This window comes from Equus caballus, chromosome 4, assembly GCF_041296265.1.
Source record: "Equus caballus isolate H_3958 breed thoroughbred chromosome 4, TB-T2T, whole genome shotgun sequence".
NCBI lineage: Eukaryota > Metazoa > Chordata > Mammalia > Perissodactyla > Equidae > Equus > Equus caballus.
In genome coordinates, this window is record NC_091687.1 from 38,701,971 (window position 1) to 38,719,984 (window position 18,014).

General features: G+C 41.4%; 1 protein-coding gene across 5 annotated transcripts in view; it reads left to right on the plus strand.

Annotated features, from left to right (window-relative positions):
• The first annotated feature begins 1,347 nt into the window (after positions 1–1,347).
• The window catches only part of CDK14 (cyclin dependent kinase 14), a 549,770-nt gene continuing 533,103 nt past the window's right edge, over positions 1,348–18,014 (plus strand). For 2 of the 5 annotated variants that reach the window (XM_070264492.1, XM_070264491.1), the window contains exons 1-2: positions 1,353–1,922; positions 11,691–11,722. In XM_070264492.1, coding sequence (XP_070120593.1) covers positions 1,832–1,922; positions 11,691–11,722 — 123 coding nt within the window. In that variant the 5' untranslated portion in view covers positions 1,353–1,831. Of the gene's footprint in view, positions 1,923–11,690; positions 11,723–18,014 lie in introns of all 5 variants that reach the window. The other 3 variants (XM_070264493.1, XM_070264494.1, XM_023639167.2) reach the window with 2 other exon arrangements.

The following is an 18,014-nucleotide window of genomic DNA, read 5'->3' on the forward strand; positions in this document are numbered from 1 at the left end:
CCTGTCTTGAGGCCACACTTGGGCTGTCTGTAATAACTAGATATGGTCACCCAGATCCAGCATCCTTGCATTTTAACTCATACCGACTTTCTTAACGAATTCCACGCCCCCCCCCTCCCCCCCCCCCCGCCTTGGCTTGAATTCCTGTCTTTTATCAGCTGCAATCTATCAAGACCCCATAATGTGCTCAGTGCAGGGCAGAACAAGTCAAAATGTTCTACCTCACAGTTTAAGGAAGGCAGGGGGCTAGTTTTTAAGATAAAAATCTTTTAACAAAACACAAACTCCCCGAAACTTCCTTTAAACTGAACGGCATTGTCACACGCTCACAAGCTCTTATTACTTACCCAGCCAGATGACTCAAGATTACTAAATTTCTATTCATAAGGAGTTTGCTGGCCCCAAATCAACACATTCAGGACCTCCCCCGTCTTCCTTCTTTCTCCCCTGGGAGAGTGACGTTTGGAGCATTCGCTGTACCACGTTTTAGTAGAATGAAGACGATCTGTCTTTGCTGCCGAACTATTTGTTGTGGGGTTTTATAAAGCACCCCCTCCCTCCTTCAAAGTTCATTTTTGGCGGTGGGGGAAGAGTAGGTCAGAATCTTTTTGGCTTTAAGTCTTCCCATTTAGAAATATGTTTTAAAACTGAGAAGTAGACTAAGGGCTAGTGTTTGCTATTTACTGTAGAACTGGGTACTTGTATCATCAGCTCATCCGCATTCCCGTCTGTCACTTAGCGTCAGACACAGGGATGAAGGAAACAGAGCACTAGCCTTGCCCTGCGGGGTTACAGTTGAAGCTTCTGCTTTTGCACTTGACTCTCCTAAAAAATGGGCCCATCTTTCCCTTTGGATCCTTCACTTCACAGCTTCCTAGACAATATTAAAAAAAAAAAAATCACGGTCAAACCTGCGCGTCTCCTGGAGGCCTTTCCACTCCCCCGACCGTGAGGCAGTGGTGGCGGCCTCCTCTCACGCCCCCAACTCCGCGCTCTTGTCACTTGCGTTCGTGGCAGGGAGGAAACCACTCAGCTAGATGGTCTAGACTCAGCCCCTGTCCTTTCGGTGACCTACCCTCAGCCCGAGACAGGGCCCCCAGTCGCGGCCCGTTCCCAGCCCCGCGGGTTCGCAGCCCTTCGCCAGCCGGGGCCTCGCGCGCGGGCGAGGCGGGCAGGGCGCGGCCCGGGCCGGGGGCGACCGGGAGGGGGCGCGGCGGGGCGCGCGGGCTGGGGAGGCGCCGGGGAGGCCGCCGGGGACGCGGCTCCGAGCGGGGAGCCGAGGTCGCGCCGGGGTCCCGCGCCCGCGGGCCTTCGCCGAGGGGGAGGCGGGGCGGCGGCGGCGGCGGCGGGAGGGGCGGTGCGGGAGGGCCGGGTGGCGGTTCGCGCCGCGGCCCTTTCTCCCGAGCGCGGAAACTCGGGGCTGAGAACTTCTCCCCGCCCGCGCCCCGCGCGCTCGGCGACCCCCGGCTCCCGCACCTGGTCCCCGGCCCGCCCCGCCCCCGGCCGCGCTCCTCTCGGTTACAAAGGAGGGAAAATGAGCAGGGCGGCGGCGGCGCGGCGCGGGGCCCCCACAGCGGCGGCGGTCGCGGCCGCCCCCGGCACCACGTAGAGAAGCCCGTCCGCCCGCCCAGCCGAGGCCCAGGCCCGAGCCGAGCCGAGCCTGCCGCTCGCCGCTCGCCTCCCGAGCCCTGCGCGTCGCCTCCCGGCCGGAGGAGGAGGAGGTGGAGGAGGAGGAGGAGGCGCCGCCTTCCCTGCGCCGCGCGCCCTCGCCGTTGTCTGCTCTCCGCTCTGGACCAGTTTGGGGAAGTTGCCGGGGCCCGGTGTCGCCCAGATGTGCGACCTCATTGAGCCCCAGCCGGCCGAGAAGATCGGCAAGATGAAGAAGTTGCGGAGAACTTTGTCGGAGAGTTTCAGCCGCATCGGTGAGTGGCGCGCTGCCCGGGGCACCCGGCCCGCCGCCCCGGCGCCCGCTCCCTGGCCCCGCGCTTCTGGCACCAGCCGGGCAGCGGCCACCGGGCTGGCGTGGGGCGCGCGGAGCGTGGAGGGAGCAGTGCCCGGGACCTGGGGAGGGCGGCAACGGCAAGGAGAGACACCCCTCTGCCTCAGATCTGGAGGTTCGTTTGTGGACCATCTTAAGCCTACAGTTTGGGTTCCCCTGCCTCGCCGCTAGCGCTCGGGCTCTCGCGCCCGCCCGCGGGGAACGCCCCTGCCCCCGCTGCGCACCGGGCTGCGCGGCCGCCTGGGTCCCTTATTTTGTGTGCGCAGGCTTTGATATCGGGTGTTTAGTCAATAATTTAGCTTTGAACGTTGGTGAAACGTTGAGTTGCGCCTCGCTATTGTTTAACACATCCAACCTAAAGAGAAGTGGGACAGATACCTGGGGACCTTTTGTTCCGTACTTCGAGTCCTCGAAAGCGAGATTTGGGTGTTCTCCGAATTTTTCCACTGCTGCAGAGAAATGCGTGCCGTGAACTTGTCGGAACATTTAGGAATAAGTCTTCCGAACTTCTTTCATTTACTAGGGCTCCAGTGCTATTGTCTTTAGATCAGCCAACCGACCAACAACTAAAAACCGACCGAGAAATGTTTTAGGACATCTAAGAATAAATGCCACAGACTGTAAGCGGGTGACAACAGTATCACGTGGAATGGGTTTGTTAGATTTCTAGGGTTGGCCATGGAAAACCTCTTTGCACCTTAAGACGGTAGCTGCCTCCTCTAACATAACTTTCGTTTATACAGGTAACTGCTTTCAGCGAGAAAATTGCACAGGCACTAAGAGTAAGCCCTCCGAGTCCCTAAGAAGCCTTCTAGCCTTTGTTCCACTTATTTAACATGTCATCCATGTTAATGAAGGGGTTAATGGAAAATAAGCATAAGATGCTTAATTCCTTAAAGTAAACCACTGGAGTGCATATGAATACTGTAGTCATCCTTCCATTCGTTCACATAAAAATCATTATATAAGTGCAGCGTAAAATATGCAAACTTTCTTCAGGTAAGAGAAAACGAAGACCGAAATTTAGCCTCGTTTTTTGTTTGTTGTCTTTTAAGTTAAAATTTCCTATTTGTATCCAAAAGCATCCCCAAGAAGACTGTAAAGTTGTGGTGTGAAACCAATACTTATTCCTGGTTTTACTTATTAAATGTATTGGATATTGGAGTTTTACTCTTGCAAGTTAGGGATGCTGAGAAGAGTCCCTACATTCAAATGAAGTTGGAAGTCAAGAAGCGTGTGAGCCTGCAAGGTTCATTATTAAGGAGGATGTTTCAGCCCCCTACCCCAACCATCACAGAGGCAGGTTCTGGAGTCCATTAGGCCCTGTTCTAAAACACATTAACTGTATATTTACTAATGCTAATGACTCTGTTGGAGCCCTTCCAGTTTTGTGTTAAATAATTCATTGCAATTGAGTCAGTAAGAAACCAAGGACATTAATATAAAAATTCCTTATGTTTAAATAATTTCAAGGTTTTGATAGACAATCAGTAAAATTTGGATTAACTACAATGCTGGCAAATGGGGTATTATAGTTAATTGGATTTTCTAGCTTACTGAGATTTAGTGATGTGAAACTCCTTTTGATTGCAACTCTTGTTAAAATGTCTTCTAATATCTAGTAGATTTTATTTTCTCCCTCTTGAAAAGAGTGTACAGTACAGTGAACATAACTGATTATTCGTTGTATTGGTGGAGGATATGATTCTGAATAACCAATCTCGTTCTGGAATACTGTAAAAGGAGATAAAGAGTTTTTAAGTGGTTATGATTGTACACCAAGCCCGAGACATTCATTAGAAGTAGGATTACAGAAAAATAAATCTTTATGTATTTTCTTGATATTTTATTTGCAAAATCAAAAAGCAAGGAAATCAACCTGATTATTTAAAGATTTTTAAGGTGCTGGAGGCTGTTGAACTGAGGCTTTACTGTGGGATTATATAGTGCATTGATTAAAGGTGTGGGCTGTGTGTCAGACAGACTGGGGATTTCTGGTGTTGCCATTTGTAGCTGAGTGACCTTGGGCAGGTCCCTCAACTTCTGAGCTTGTTTTTCATGTACAACTCAGTTTTTTTGTTATTGACGCTTAGTGAAATAATGCATATGTTGTCCTGTGTGGTACGTAGTAAAGACTCAGTAAATGCTCGTAATATGTTATTATCATTATTAGAGATTGCGTGATACTGACATAATTGATCTTCTAGGTGGGAGCAAGAGAAGTGAGGGAAGAAGTGGCCACTGACTTTACGGTTTAGCTAACCTGGAAATGGGATAGGTTTTGGTGTTAGGCCACTCTGGGTTCAAACCCCATTTTCCCTGCTTGTTGTGTGCCTTGGGCAGCTAGCAGAATTTCCCTAAACTCAAGTCCTCATCTGTAAATTTTCTTAAGGTTGTTGTGAAGATTAAATTGGATAAAATACATAAAATATCTAGTGTGGTATCTGTCATATGGTGAAGATCAATACTGGAGGCTGTTATTATTCCTTCTGATTTCTCTGTTTATCCCCTGTCTTCCTCTTTTCTTCATTGGTACTTCATGAGAGGATCAAAGAGTGAATGGTTTATTCCTGCTGGATAATCCAACATCTCACTATGTTCATTCCCTTTAACCATTCTACGATGGCTGATGACATAAACATACTGACTTTATTTTGCTTTTTTAGTGTGATTCAAAAGTGTAGCTTGTTCTGTGGTAAAATATACAGTATCATTGTTTAACCATAAGAAATTAGTAATCATTCATCTATGGAAAATGAGGACAACTTTTGAAAGTATGTGATATCCAATCAATGAATTTATTAGTAATAACTCTGACTATATAAAAGTAGCAATGCTAATGTTTAATTTATTCATACATGAAAGTCCATGCCACCTTTGTCACTGCCCACCCGAAATACAGCAGATCTGAGATTACTATATTATAAAAGGTCTAATAAAACACATTAGCTTTCAAGCCTTAGCACTCTAATTTACGACATCTGCCAGGGAGTGACTATAATACAGCTATGGTTCTTTTATAACATGGATGTAATTTGATTTCAAAGTCATCTGTTGATTTCAGTAGTGAGTATTTATGGTTTTCTGCTAAATAGTGTCAGGGTGTTTGCTTATTTAGGAATTCCTATAGTTGTCTCATACATATTTTTTAAAAAAATTTAGGTTAGTATAAACAAAGATAAATTGGAATTATAGTTAAAAAAAGTTTATATTAAAACCCCCTTTCTCTTATTTTCCCTTGTTTCTTTTTTATTTTTGATTGATAGCCTGGGAGGAGAAAGGCTTTCTGTAATATCCGGTGTAAGATTAGGGTCAAACTGACATTTCTTCGTATTCATTTGAATGCACTTCTTCACACTTATTTGGATTATCTCCTGGAGAAAGGAAGTTTATACTCTGTGATATTTGAGATGAACTCCATGTATACTATTTCTTTAAAAGATGTAGTTTGTGAGAGATCTGAACAAAAGGAAGAGACTGTAGTTACACTGCGTTTTCGGGTTTGTTACCTTAAGTGTGTAATTCTAGAGTCCAACTGTCATTTGATAAATCCATTCTGTCAGGAAAGAGAAAGGTAAGGTTAAAGGTTCAGGCACAAGTTTTAACTATTGTACCATATCCTCTCCCAATGTAGTTTCAAAAAATTTTAATTTGAAAACTATGAAATGGAATTTATGTCTATAATTCTTTCATAAGAGAGAATAGTGTATGGTTTTTCGTATGCTAAAACTTTAGTGTATCTCAAAGTGTAAGATGGTATCATTTTGCCATTGAGGTAGAACTCGTTAATTCAAATAATTCTCAAGTATCTCCTGTATGCTGGATATTGTGCTGGCATTCAGATTCAGTGACCATTGTTACTAGTCCTTGTCCTTAAGGACTTTAAGAAAGACAGACCAATGAATGGGCATTAACAATATAGAGTGACAAATTCTACTGTAAAGGTTAGCATAATTTGCTTTTGGAGCACATAGGAGGGACATCACTTTAGTCTTGGTGAGATCATGGAAAGCTTTCTAGAGGAATCAATGTCTGAGCAGAGGACTGAATAGAATATGTGATTATCTTAAATGGTATATGCCCCTTTGTTAACCAAGAGAGGTGTAATATGCTTGTTATCCCATGATATCCTTGAAGACAATTGTGGGTTTACATTTACATGAATAATTAATAGCAATCAGGGAATGTAATCAATAATGAGATGTTGTGTACTTGTTTAGGTCAAAGTTTATTCGTCAATGACCTGATAAATATTTGGCAAAGACACCTTTCATTGGCCTCTGTTGTTACTTTTAACTGCTGTTCAGGGCAAAGATTCCATATTTAGAAGAAACTGTACAATGTCCATCTAGCAATGAAGGGTTTCAATGAAGCAATAGACTTCTTGGTCTTAAAATGTTTTCCCCTGAGGTAGCCTGGGCTTGCGAGTAGGGTGCAGGGGAGAGAATCTGGCTTCCTGCTCCTTATATCTTAGAAAATACACCTGCAATTGCCTCTTCTCCTTCCTCCTTTTCTTTCTGACAGACCCCACCCCTTTATCTAGGATTTTGGGGGGATTGGCAGGACTTAGGCGACAAGAAGAAAATAGTCATTTGGGTGTCAAAGACATTCTGGTTTTTTGTTTTCCTCATCTCTCATCTTGAGGGTCTTCATTCCATGTTTGCAATTCCCTAAGGCATAGTATCAACTGTAGTTCTTACTGGCTGCTTTGCTTAAGAAAACCCATAGCTGAATTTCCAGAACTTTTGTCAGGTCCAAAGTAAAGAAAATAAATTTTAAAGTTTGTGCTGTGAATTATAAGTTTGCTGCTATAGCTTTGCATCTTGCATGGCAGCCACATAATGTGTTTTCCATTAGTCTCTGTTAAAGGAGCTTGTATGAGGCTGTACAATAATTGACTTTGTGTTTGAAATCAATGAGCTGATCATTTCTTATTCCAAAAAATTGTTTTTTAGATGGAGCAACTTGTCTATATTTGTGTAGGTCACTAATGTTTTAAAAAGGAATCACTAGTCAAGTATGCTAATTAAAGGACATGCTTTGGATTAAGGGAGTGAGGGGTATAGTCTAGTAACATTGTTGACTGATATTTAAAGAAAGATTTCTATTAGAAATTTTACATTCTAAGTTAAAATGTAGCCATTAAGAATCATCTAGGATGCAGGGATGGTTCAACATCTGCAAATCAATCAATGTGATACACGACATTAACTAAATGAAGAATAAAAATCACATCATCATCTCAAGAGATGCAGAGAAATCATTTGACAAGATCCAGCATCCATTTATGATAAAAACTCTGAATAAAATGGATATAGAAGGAAACTACCTCAACAGAATAAAAGCCATATGACAAATGCACAGCTAATATCATTCTCAATGGAGAAAAACTGAAAGCTATCCCTCTAAGAACAGGAACCAGACAAGGATGCCCACTGTCACCACTCTTATTTAACATGGTATTGGAAGTCCTACTCAGAGAAATCCGGCAAGAAAAAGAAATAAAAGGGATCCAAATTGGAAAGGAAGAAGTAAAACTGTCACTATTTGTAGGTGACATGATTTTATATATAGAAAATTCTAAAGAATCCACCGAAAAACTTTTAGAAATAATAAATTTATATGGTAAAGTTGCAAGATACAAAATCAACATACAAAAATCAGTTGCATTTCTATACACTAACAATGAAGTAGCAGAAAGAGAAATTAAGAATACAATCCCATTTACAATCACAAAAAAAGAATAAAATATCTAGGAATAAACTTAACCAAAGAGGTGAAAGATCTGTATACTGAAAACTACAAAGCATTGTTGAAAGAAATTGAAGAAGATGCAAAGAAGTGGAAAAATATACCATGCTCTTGGATTTGGAAGAATTAACATAGTTAAAATGTCCATACTTCCTAAAGCAATCTACAGGTTCAATGCAATCTTTATCAAAGTTCCAACAACATGTTTCACAGAAATAGAACAAAGAATCCTAAAATTTATATGGAACAACAAAAGACCCTGAATAGCCAAAGGATTCTTGAGAAAAAAGAACGAAGCTGGAAGTGTCACACTCCCTGATTTCAAAATATACTGAAAAGCTGTAATAACCAAAACAGCATGGTACTGGCACAAAAACAATCACACAGATCAAGGAACAGAATTGAGAGCCCAGAAATAAGCCCACACATCTATGGACTGCTAATTTTCGACAAGGGAGCCAAGAACATACAATGGAGAAAGGAGAGCCTCTTCAATAAATGGTGTTGGGAAAACTGGACAGCCACATGCAAAAGAATGAAAGTAGAACATTATTTTACACCATACACAAAAATTAACTCAAAATGGACTAAAGACTTGAATGTAAGACTTGAAACCATAAAACTGCTAGAAGAAAACATAGGGAGTATGCTCTTCAACATCAGTCTTAGCAGCATATTGTCAAGTACTATGTCTAGCTTGTCAAGGGAAACAATAGGCAAAATGAACAAATGGGACTACATCAAGGTAAAAAGCTTCTGCACAGCAAAGGAAACTGTCAGCAAAACGAGAAGACAACCTAACAATTGGGAGAAGGTATTTGTAAATCATATATCTGATAAGGGCTTAATATCCAAAATATATAAAGAACTCATTCATCTCAACAACAACAAAATTAACAACCCAGTTTAAAAATGGGTAAAATATCTGAACACACATTTCTGCAAAGAAGGTATACAGATGATGAAAGGATGTTCAACATCATTAACTATCAGGGAAATGCAAATCAAAACTACGGTGAGGGACCTGCCCCGTGGCTGAATGGTCAAGTTAATGTGCTCTGCTTTGGCCGCCCAGGGTTTGGATCCTGGGCACGGACCTACTCACTGCTCATCAAGCCATGCTGTGGCAGCATGCCACATAGAAGAACTAGAATCACTTACAACTAGGATATACAACTAGGTACTGGGGCTTTCGGGAGAGGGGAAAAAAAGGAAGATTGGCAACAAATGTTAGCTCATGGCCAATCTTCCTCATCAAAAAGCTTACTTAAAAAGAAAGAAAAGGGGCCGGCCACGTGGCGCAGCAGTTAAGTGCGCACATTCCGATTCTTGGCGGCCCAGGGTTTGCTGGTTTGGATCCTGGGTGTGGACATGGCACCGCTTGGCAAGCCATGCTGTGGCAGGTGCCCCACATATAAAGCAGAGGAAGATAGACACGGATGTTAGCTCAGTACCAGTCTTCCTCAGCAAAAAGAGGAGGATTGGCAGTAGTTAGCTCAGGGCTAATCTTCCTCAAAAAAAAAAAAAAAAAAAGAAAGAAAGAAAGAAAAACCTATGATGAGGTATCACCTCTCTCCCGTCAGAATGGCTATCTTTAACAAGATAGGAAGCCACAAGTGTTGGAGAGGTTGTAGAGAAAAGGGAACTCTGAAACACTGCTGGTGGGAATGCAAACTGGTGCAGCCACTTTGGAAAACAGTATGGAGATTCCTCAGAAAATTAAGAATAGATCTACCATATGATCCAGCTATCCCATTGCTGGGTATTTATCCAAAGAACATGAGAACACGAATACGTAAAGATACTTGCACCCCTATGTCGTTGCAGCATTATTCACAATGGCCAAAACTTGGAAGAAAATTAGGTGCCCATCAAGGAATGAATGGATAAAGAAGAAGTGGTATATAGACACAATGGAATACTACTCAGCCATAAGAAGCAATGACATCCGACCATTTGTGACCACATGGATGAACCTTGAGGGTATTTTGCTAAGCAAAATAAATCAGAGGGAGAAAGTCAAATACTGTATGATCTCACTCATAAGTAGAAGGTAAAAACACAACAAACAAACACATAGTAACAGAGATTGGATTGGTGGTTACCAGAGAAGATGGAGGGAGGGAAGAAGGTGAAAGGGGTCAATAGGCGCATGTGTGTGGTGATGGATTGTAATTAGTCTCTGGGTGGAGAACATGGTGTAATCTACACAGGAATCAAAATATAATGATGTACACCTGAAATTTATATAAAGTTATAAACCAATGTTGCTACAATAAAAAAAGGAATCATCTAGGGTCTCATATCTTTCTATCAAGATAGGTTATTTTATGTTTAATGTAAGTTAAGTCAAATACATGATAAAATATATGTGAGTAATTGAGTGCAAGATATATCATTTGAGGGGCCGGCCCGGTGGCGCAGTGGTTAAGTGCGCACACTCCACTTCAGCGGCCCAGGGTTCACCGGTTTGGATCCCAGGTACAGACATGGCACCATGTGGCAAGCCATGCTGTGGCAGGCGTCCCACATATAAAGTAGAGGAAGATGGGCACAGATGTTAGCTCAGGGACAGTCTTCCTCAGTAAAAGAGGATTGGCAGCAGATATTAGCTCAGGGCTAATCTTCCTCAAAAAAAAAAAAAGTTAAGTCATTTGAGACTGTGACAAAAGCCTACCTTTTTATTTTCCATTCAGAAAAAATTGTTCTCTAATAAAGGAGGTAGAGATATCTATTACAGATCAGTTTCTTAAGCAAAAGGGGAAGACTAAGAAACTTTCAGCAACATTTTATCTTCCTCAACCTACCTTAGTTTACCACCTTACCTTACCTTACCTTAACTTAACCTTAACTTACCACCACAGCCACGTACTTCTGGAAGTTTTTAAAAGACAAATTTATAGTATGAAACAGAGAAAATAGCCTTAGGGTTGCTATATAACATAAGCTTTGGTATGATGGATTCAGTTTAGGCATGTGACTTCTCTCTGAGCTCAATTGCCGAAATAATTTGCTTTCTATTTATTGCTTTTGTCAGAACATTTCCAAGTAAGAGCTACCCAGATACTTCTATCCAGAACAGGACTCTCCAGTATAGACCCGTAAACACCTATGTACAAATTCTGTAGATTTAAAACATTTCTCCAACTAGTGGTTTCAACTAAATGAGCTACTATGTTTCAGCTAAATTAGCTACTTTGTGCATTTACCTTAATATGAAACATTCTAAGTAATTCTAAGATTTGAGGAACTAGGTGTTTTCCAACTATGCATGAAATACTTCTCTTTCCCTTTAGAGGAATAGAATTCTAATTCTGAACCATGTATATTTAAAATAAATTTCAAGTATTTTCTAGTTCCTATAAAATATTCTGAATGTATTATTTCCTTTGGTGAAACTTTGTTCTAAAGTTTCTCATGTTGAAATGTTTGTCTCTACAGTGCTTATTTTACATGCTTGGTTTTTCATCACTGTACTTAAACTTCCCTAGTGTGAAAATCTCATTCAGGGCACTGTGCAGAGTGGGTGTCATCCTAACAGTTGGTTTGGGAGGTCCATACAACATGCATAATGATATATGCTCAAAGCCCAGAGGTTTAATGGGAAATTTCTTAAAGACTACTTTTTCATTCTGTCATTAAAATATTTTCCTACTGAAGAAGTGATAGGGGAAAGATCATTCTTTTCTATACTTGGGAGGATAGATCATTTCCATATTTATGAAAGTATTTCACAAAGATGCATGCTGTGCAACTCTCTCTCTCATTTGCAGTTTTGGTATTTGTATCATAACATTGTTATTCAGGATAGGGTACAATTTTACTTTCTCAAAGGAAAACACCATACTGCTTTTTTTTTTTTCTGTTTTCTAGAACTTAGATACTTGGTCTCTTTGAGATGTTTCACAATAACTGTTTCCTTTCCCTTTTTATTTTATAGCTTTGAAGAAAGATGACACCACCTTTGATGAGGTAGGTTAAATTTCTTTATCTAATGTTAGATGTATTTAATTACTGCCAGGTAAAGTCAATAGGTGCCAACTTCACGCTTAGACACAGAAAAAAATGCCTTGAAAAAGACAAGAGATGACATCTCTTTATTTAGTTACAATATATTATCTTCCAATTTTAAATAATCCTTCAAATGAATTTTGGCAGCAATCAACAGAAATATGTCTTTTTAAATTAATAGAGAAAAGGTACCTGCAGACCTTTGTGTTTTGCCTTCTTGATGGTGTTAGTGCCAGTGAAACCCAGTGTGGTGTGTGCCTGGGGCAAGTCTGGAGCTGTTGGTGAGCTGGGCAGCACGGCTCTCTTGAGCCATCCTCTGAATCAGGGTGTGATGTGACATTGACGCCACATATTGTTTGTCAGACTCCCAAAGGAGGAGCTGATTTTTCCTGTGCTAGTTTTCCTATTCTTTGTATATCAGATCTGTCTTTATTTACTTGCTGCAAAGTAGCAAAAAAGCCTGTTCAAATAAGGCAGAGGGTTCATATGTAATTAATAGCATTCTGAATGTGATTTTTTTCAATTGTACTCTTTCCTGAGACTTTTGTAGTATCAGTGGGAATCACCAGAGAAATAATGTTTACAAAATGCTCTCAAGAGTGCTGTAGAGTGAAGTGTTTCATTGTCGCCATCCAAAGCCACAGTAATTGATCTGTGTTGTAAATTGGGCCACGTGTCTATATATATATTGCATGTTTGTATATGAACACGGATGTGTCTACACAATGTGCTTATCCTGCAGCCTAATGAAAGCACAGGTTAGTTTGATTGTGATTGATTTCACAGTTGCAGATTCCATGAACTATGCTACCTGTCCTCCCTTGGCTGTAGTGCTTCAGAGAGGAAAGGACATTTGTGCTCATGGAAAGTCCCCTTGGCCGTGTGGCTGTGGTGCAGGGCAGGACCACTCAGGGAGAACCTGCTCCAGACTGGCATTTCTGGATGGGGCCAGTGACATTTGGCTCTCACGGTCTGCTGCTTCACTGCTGCACCTGTTCTTTCTTTCCCTGGGTCCAGCTCTATAAAGCCATGTGTCCTGGACTCCAGAGCAACTTCCCCGCCAGCATTCCTGAAACATCCTGTAAAACTTAGTTACTCTAGACCTGAAGCAATAGAGGAATCTTTTCTTCCCCATCTGTAGTAGGTAATGATGATGTTTTCCTCTAGACCTGTATTTCTGGAATTTCTGCAGTGTTACTGAAATGTGTTTAGGAGAATATTTTCTTTCTTCCCAGAAGAAATCAATGTGAGCATATTGGACACCTTTTCTCACTTTATAAAGAACAGTCTCCCCTCTAATTATAGTGGTAATTTAAGCTTACATAAAAAATAAGAAAAGGAAAAGGAGAAAGAAAAATCTCCCAAATCCTATTATTCAGCTATGACCACTGTTGAATGCTCTTCTTGCTTCTTTCCCCATGTTAAAAAAAAGCAACAAAAAGAAAACATAGCTCCTATATTGTATCCTGCTCTTTTCTTTTAACCTGTAGCATATTTCCCCATGTTTTTAGGGATGACTCCTAATCATCACTAGGAATTTAAAAAACCTCTTGTCTTGTTTAAACACCATTGTTAATGACTATATGTTATTCTGTCATGTGGTTGTGGCATTAGCTTTAAAAAAAATCTGACATTGGAGCCTAGATGAAAGTCAAGGATGTATATCTCAAACCTGTAACTCCCTGCCCTCCCTTACTGTGAAACCTCAGCACAAGGGTCTGGATTTTGTAATTTGGGACAAAATTATCCTTAGCTTTTACAAAGTCGTCTTGGTTAAATACCTCAAATCAGTGAGTCACAGAATGCTATACCTGGAAGAGACATTGGAAAATCATGTGGCCCACTTCGTCATTTCACAGGTGAAGAAACTGGGGTCCAGAAGGGCCAGGTAATTTTCAGTCAATCAGGGGAAGAGCCAGGGCCAGGAGCCTGGGAGACAGTATTAGAAAAGGCATGCTTGAGTATAAACACTGGCTCAAGTACCCTTTGAGGGCAGTTGACTTCCTTTCCCCATGCCTGTTATAAAATGGAGATGTACTAGCATCTCCTTCCTCCTGTGGTTGTGAGGATTAAATAAGCTACCTGTATTCCAGAGCAGTGACTGGCACATACTAAATGTCTTATCATTGGGATTAACATCATCCTTGTCCTCCTCCTCATCGTTGATACTGATCATGACATCCACCTGTAGTTGAAGGGCTGAAAGGGGGATGGAAAGAGTCAGTGTGAAATTAAGTATTAGCCCTATGAGGAGAATTTCAGATATTCCTCTAAAATTCCATATAAGGTTTCATGTGATGATTTGCATATAAAAACTGTGAAAATATTGTCTAAAACCCACCACTTTTTAGATTCCTTGAGGGAATGATTGCATTCAGCTTTGTAATCGCTCGGGTGTCTTGCACATGTTTAAAATTTGATAAATATCTATTGAATATTAGTAAATATCTGTTGCAAATGAGGAGAGAGAGTGTTGATCCGAGGGTCAGCCAATGTGGATTCTCACTTGCCACTTCCTAGCTGTTTGGGCAGGTCATTTAATTTACCAGGGCTCAATTTTCTCATTTGTAGAACCAATCAGTTAGACCATGATCTTCAAGTTGCTTTCTATCGGTAAATGTAGGATGGAATCCTACATAACAATCAACATAAAATTATAATTTTACCAAGATCAGAAAAGAGCATCACACTTGTTATTATGTAAACAGGAAGTCACTGAGTTCTTCTGTGATCATCTTCAGATTATAGTGGTATAAGTTTTCTTGAACTCATTTCATGGTCTTCCACTTTTCTTCTTGGTGGGGGACTCTGCTGTCCATTGGAATTCAATTAACATTTGAGTCTTGAACCTAGGGGCTGGGTCAGCTTCTTAGATAGGCATCGAGGTGTGGCAACTCTCTCCTTACTCAGTAGGGGCTGGGTCAGCTTCTTAGACATGCATTGAGGTGTGGCAGCTCTCTCCTTACTCAGTAAGTGTGAGCTGGAGGGCTCCTTATCTCCTTCAAGGAGTGGCTTCTCCAGAGTGCCTGGAGCTGGAGTTTAGCTGCTGCTCCCTGATTCATGGGGAGGATTTCTCTAGGGTGTGTGTAAATGTTTGACCTTGAACAGAGGAGAAAAACAAATAGGGACCTATTTGGAAGATTTATTTACTTGTTCTTAAATAGGCTGAAATACCTGACTGCTAATTTTCATAACCAGCCTGGAATTATATTCAGGAACTGTGTGCTGATGCTTGCTGTAGAGAGAGGATGAGGCACTTCGGAAGGGGCTTCAGATATTTACAGTGTGAGGCAATTTTTTTGGAATGGGGAATTTTGTTGAAGCTCATCATGTTCGGAGAGAGGACATTCTAAGGATGATCATTTTGCCCTCCCTTCTTGCCTGTCTGGGCCCTGGTTAGAATAGGAAGCGTTTTATGTTCTGTGGGTTAATCTACACATTTAATGTGGATAGACTAGTTATTTATAAGGATATCCCAGATAAAATTTTATTGGTTTTATTTTGTTGTTTTGTTTTTTTCCCCACAGAACTTCTTGATCTTTGGAGTCTCAGGGTTTGGCACAGTACATGGTCAAAATGAAGGGGCTAAATACATGATTGGTGGAGAAACAAACAGTTAAGCCAGAATGAAAGACGAAAGAAGATTGCTATTTTGTGCATAGTTTTAAGTGGATACATTGTTTTTGGTGACATTGTGATGAGAGCCTCTAGTAACTGTGAACTTCTTATCTGTGATACTATTACAGAACTTTCCGAATTTTTTTCTCACCTTTTTGTCCCCAATAAATGCCCAGGCCATGTCTGCTGAGTGGCCCCATTTTTCCTGGGGCAGTGAACAATAGCTACACTATGTCTTCAGGTGAAGTTTTGAATTTTATTTTTTAATTTAATGATTTGTTTTAAGATAATAATGATACCTAAAATACAAAAGGTCAGATAATACACTCCATCTCCCCCAATGTAAAATTACCATGCAGAAAACCTTTTGAACTTTGGAAGCTCCAATTAAGTGTAAATATATGTGTATAGGAAGAGTTGGAAATGGCTAAAGCCGTAGCAATTCATGGATTGTTCTTGTGCATAAATCACAAGTTGTGTAGTTTTAGTTCTGCTTCGTGCCTCTGTTATTTTAGCTCAGATGAGTTGCCAGAAGAAAATGCTGACTATGCTTGGCTCTTTGGTGAGAAATGCAAAAATTTTAGCAATTGAAGTAAACCTTTGAAGTGTAAAGAGTTTCATTTATTTAAGATATATAAGCACTTTGAAAAAAATGGGCAATCATTTATGAGTTTTGTAATTATTCTCTGCTCTGGTCAGTTATTTCATGTTTGTGAGGTAGAAGGGGCTACCAACACTTATTTTGTCATTTTCCCTCTATTTTTTGTACCCTAGGAAAATGTGTACAAAGCATTACATATGATCTGTAGCTGCTTCAAGTACATTTTTAGAGGTTAACTTGCTTCCTATCTGCTTAATATAATCATTTTGTAAGATAGACGGGCAGAGTACATTGATCTCAGCTTCTAGCCCACGTCCTCTTTCTTATCTTGTATATGATGTAACTGTAATACCCGAGATGATAAATGTAGCAGTGATTTTCATGAGAACCAGAGTCTGGGACTAGGTACAAATATGATTTGGGGATATTCCTGATCATTGTTTTCCATACATTGAGGATGGGTCTTTTCTCACTCTATCGTCGTCGTCGTCGTCGTCGTCGGATGGGTCTTTTCTCACTCTATCGTCGTCGTCATTGTCGTCGTCGTCATCATCATCATCATCATCATCGGAGGCTTCAATGTCTGTGTGAATGATGTATACACCATATACAACAGTCTAGTGTCACATTTCCTTGACTTCCTCATCTAAAACATTGAATCCCAGTACCAGTCTTAGCTCTTTCGTTCCTGCTGCACTCCCTCTCTCTCTTCTTTGCTGGCTTCCAGTTTCGAGATGACCCCTACTCCACCTGCGCTTGCCTGTTCTTCCACCTGCAACCCATCCCCCTCCTTTGTTTCCTTCTCTGTTCACACAGGGTCCATTGCTCCTTTGCCAGGATCCTCAATGGCCTTACCCCTTTGTACTTTGCTTGTAATCTCCTCTGCCAGCCCTGGCATCTTTTCATCCCTTACGCAGGGGCTGCCAAGAGCTGCTTGAGGAAATCACTCTGTAAATAAATTTATCATCTCCAGCCTTAGCTGGAACCTGAGGCTCCTTTGCACAGTCTTGAACTATGTGGCTGGTTTGTTTCCTGCTGAAACCTTTCCACTCCCTCAAACCTTCTCGCCTCCCTCCTCCACCCCTCCTTCCTTTAGTAAATGACTCCCTCGGTATTGGTTTGCTAGAGTTGCCGTAGAAAAGTACCACAAACTTGGTAGCTTAAACAACAGAAATTTATTGCTTACAGTTCTGGATAGCAGAAGCCTGAGATCAAAGCGTTGACAGGGTTGGTTTCTTCTTAGGGCTGTGAGGGAGGGATATATTCCAGGCCTTTTTCCTTAGCTTGGAGATGGCCATCTTCTCCCTATGTGTCTTCACATGGTCTTCCCTCAAGAGTGTCTGTGTATCCAAATTTTCCCTTTTATAAGGGCAGCAAGCATATTGAATTAGGGGCTCACCCTGCTCCAGGATGACCTCATCTTAATTTAATTAACTATATCCACAATGACCCTATTTCCAAAAAAAGATCACATTTGGAGGTACTGAGAGTTTAGACTTCAACATAGGAATTTGTGGTGGATACAATTCAACTCATAACACTCTTCAACTTCTTAGAACACTTAATGCTGTTAGACGTCAGCCTCTTGCCCACATGTGTACCTTCATTTCCTCCAATCTTCCTTTTTTCTGATGTCAGAGAAGAATTTATTTTTTCTCCTGTTCTAGGCTAGTTCCTCCTCCTAGCCTCTTGATTCCTTTCCCTCCTCTCCACTCCAGAAGCTGGCATAATTGATTCTTTCCTTTCTTATCTATATTTCCTGTCTCCTCTTTTTACAGGTATTTCACGGTAAGCTCTGAGCATGGTTAAGTCTTCCCCACCTCTTCCATCCTAATGGAAACCCTCCATCCTCTGTGATCATTTCTTCGTGCTCTCCTTGAGTGGTTTGTCTATCCCTTGCTTTTGACTCCATTATTACACTCACATCAGTGTGGCTGACTTAGCTTGCTTTCTTTTTCTTTTGTTTTTTGAGGAAGATTAGCCCTCAGCTAACATCTGCTGCCAATCCTCCTCTTTCTGCTGAGGAAGACTGGC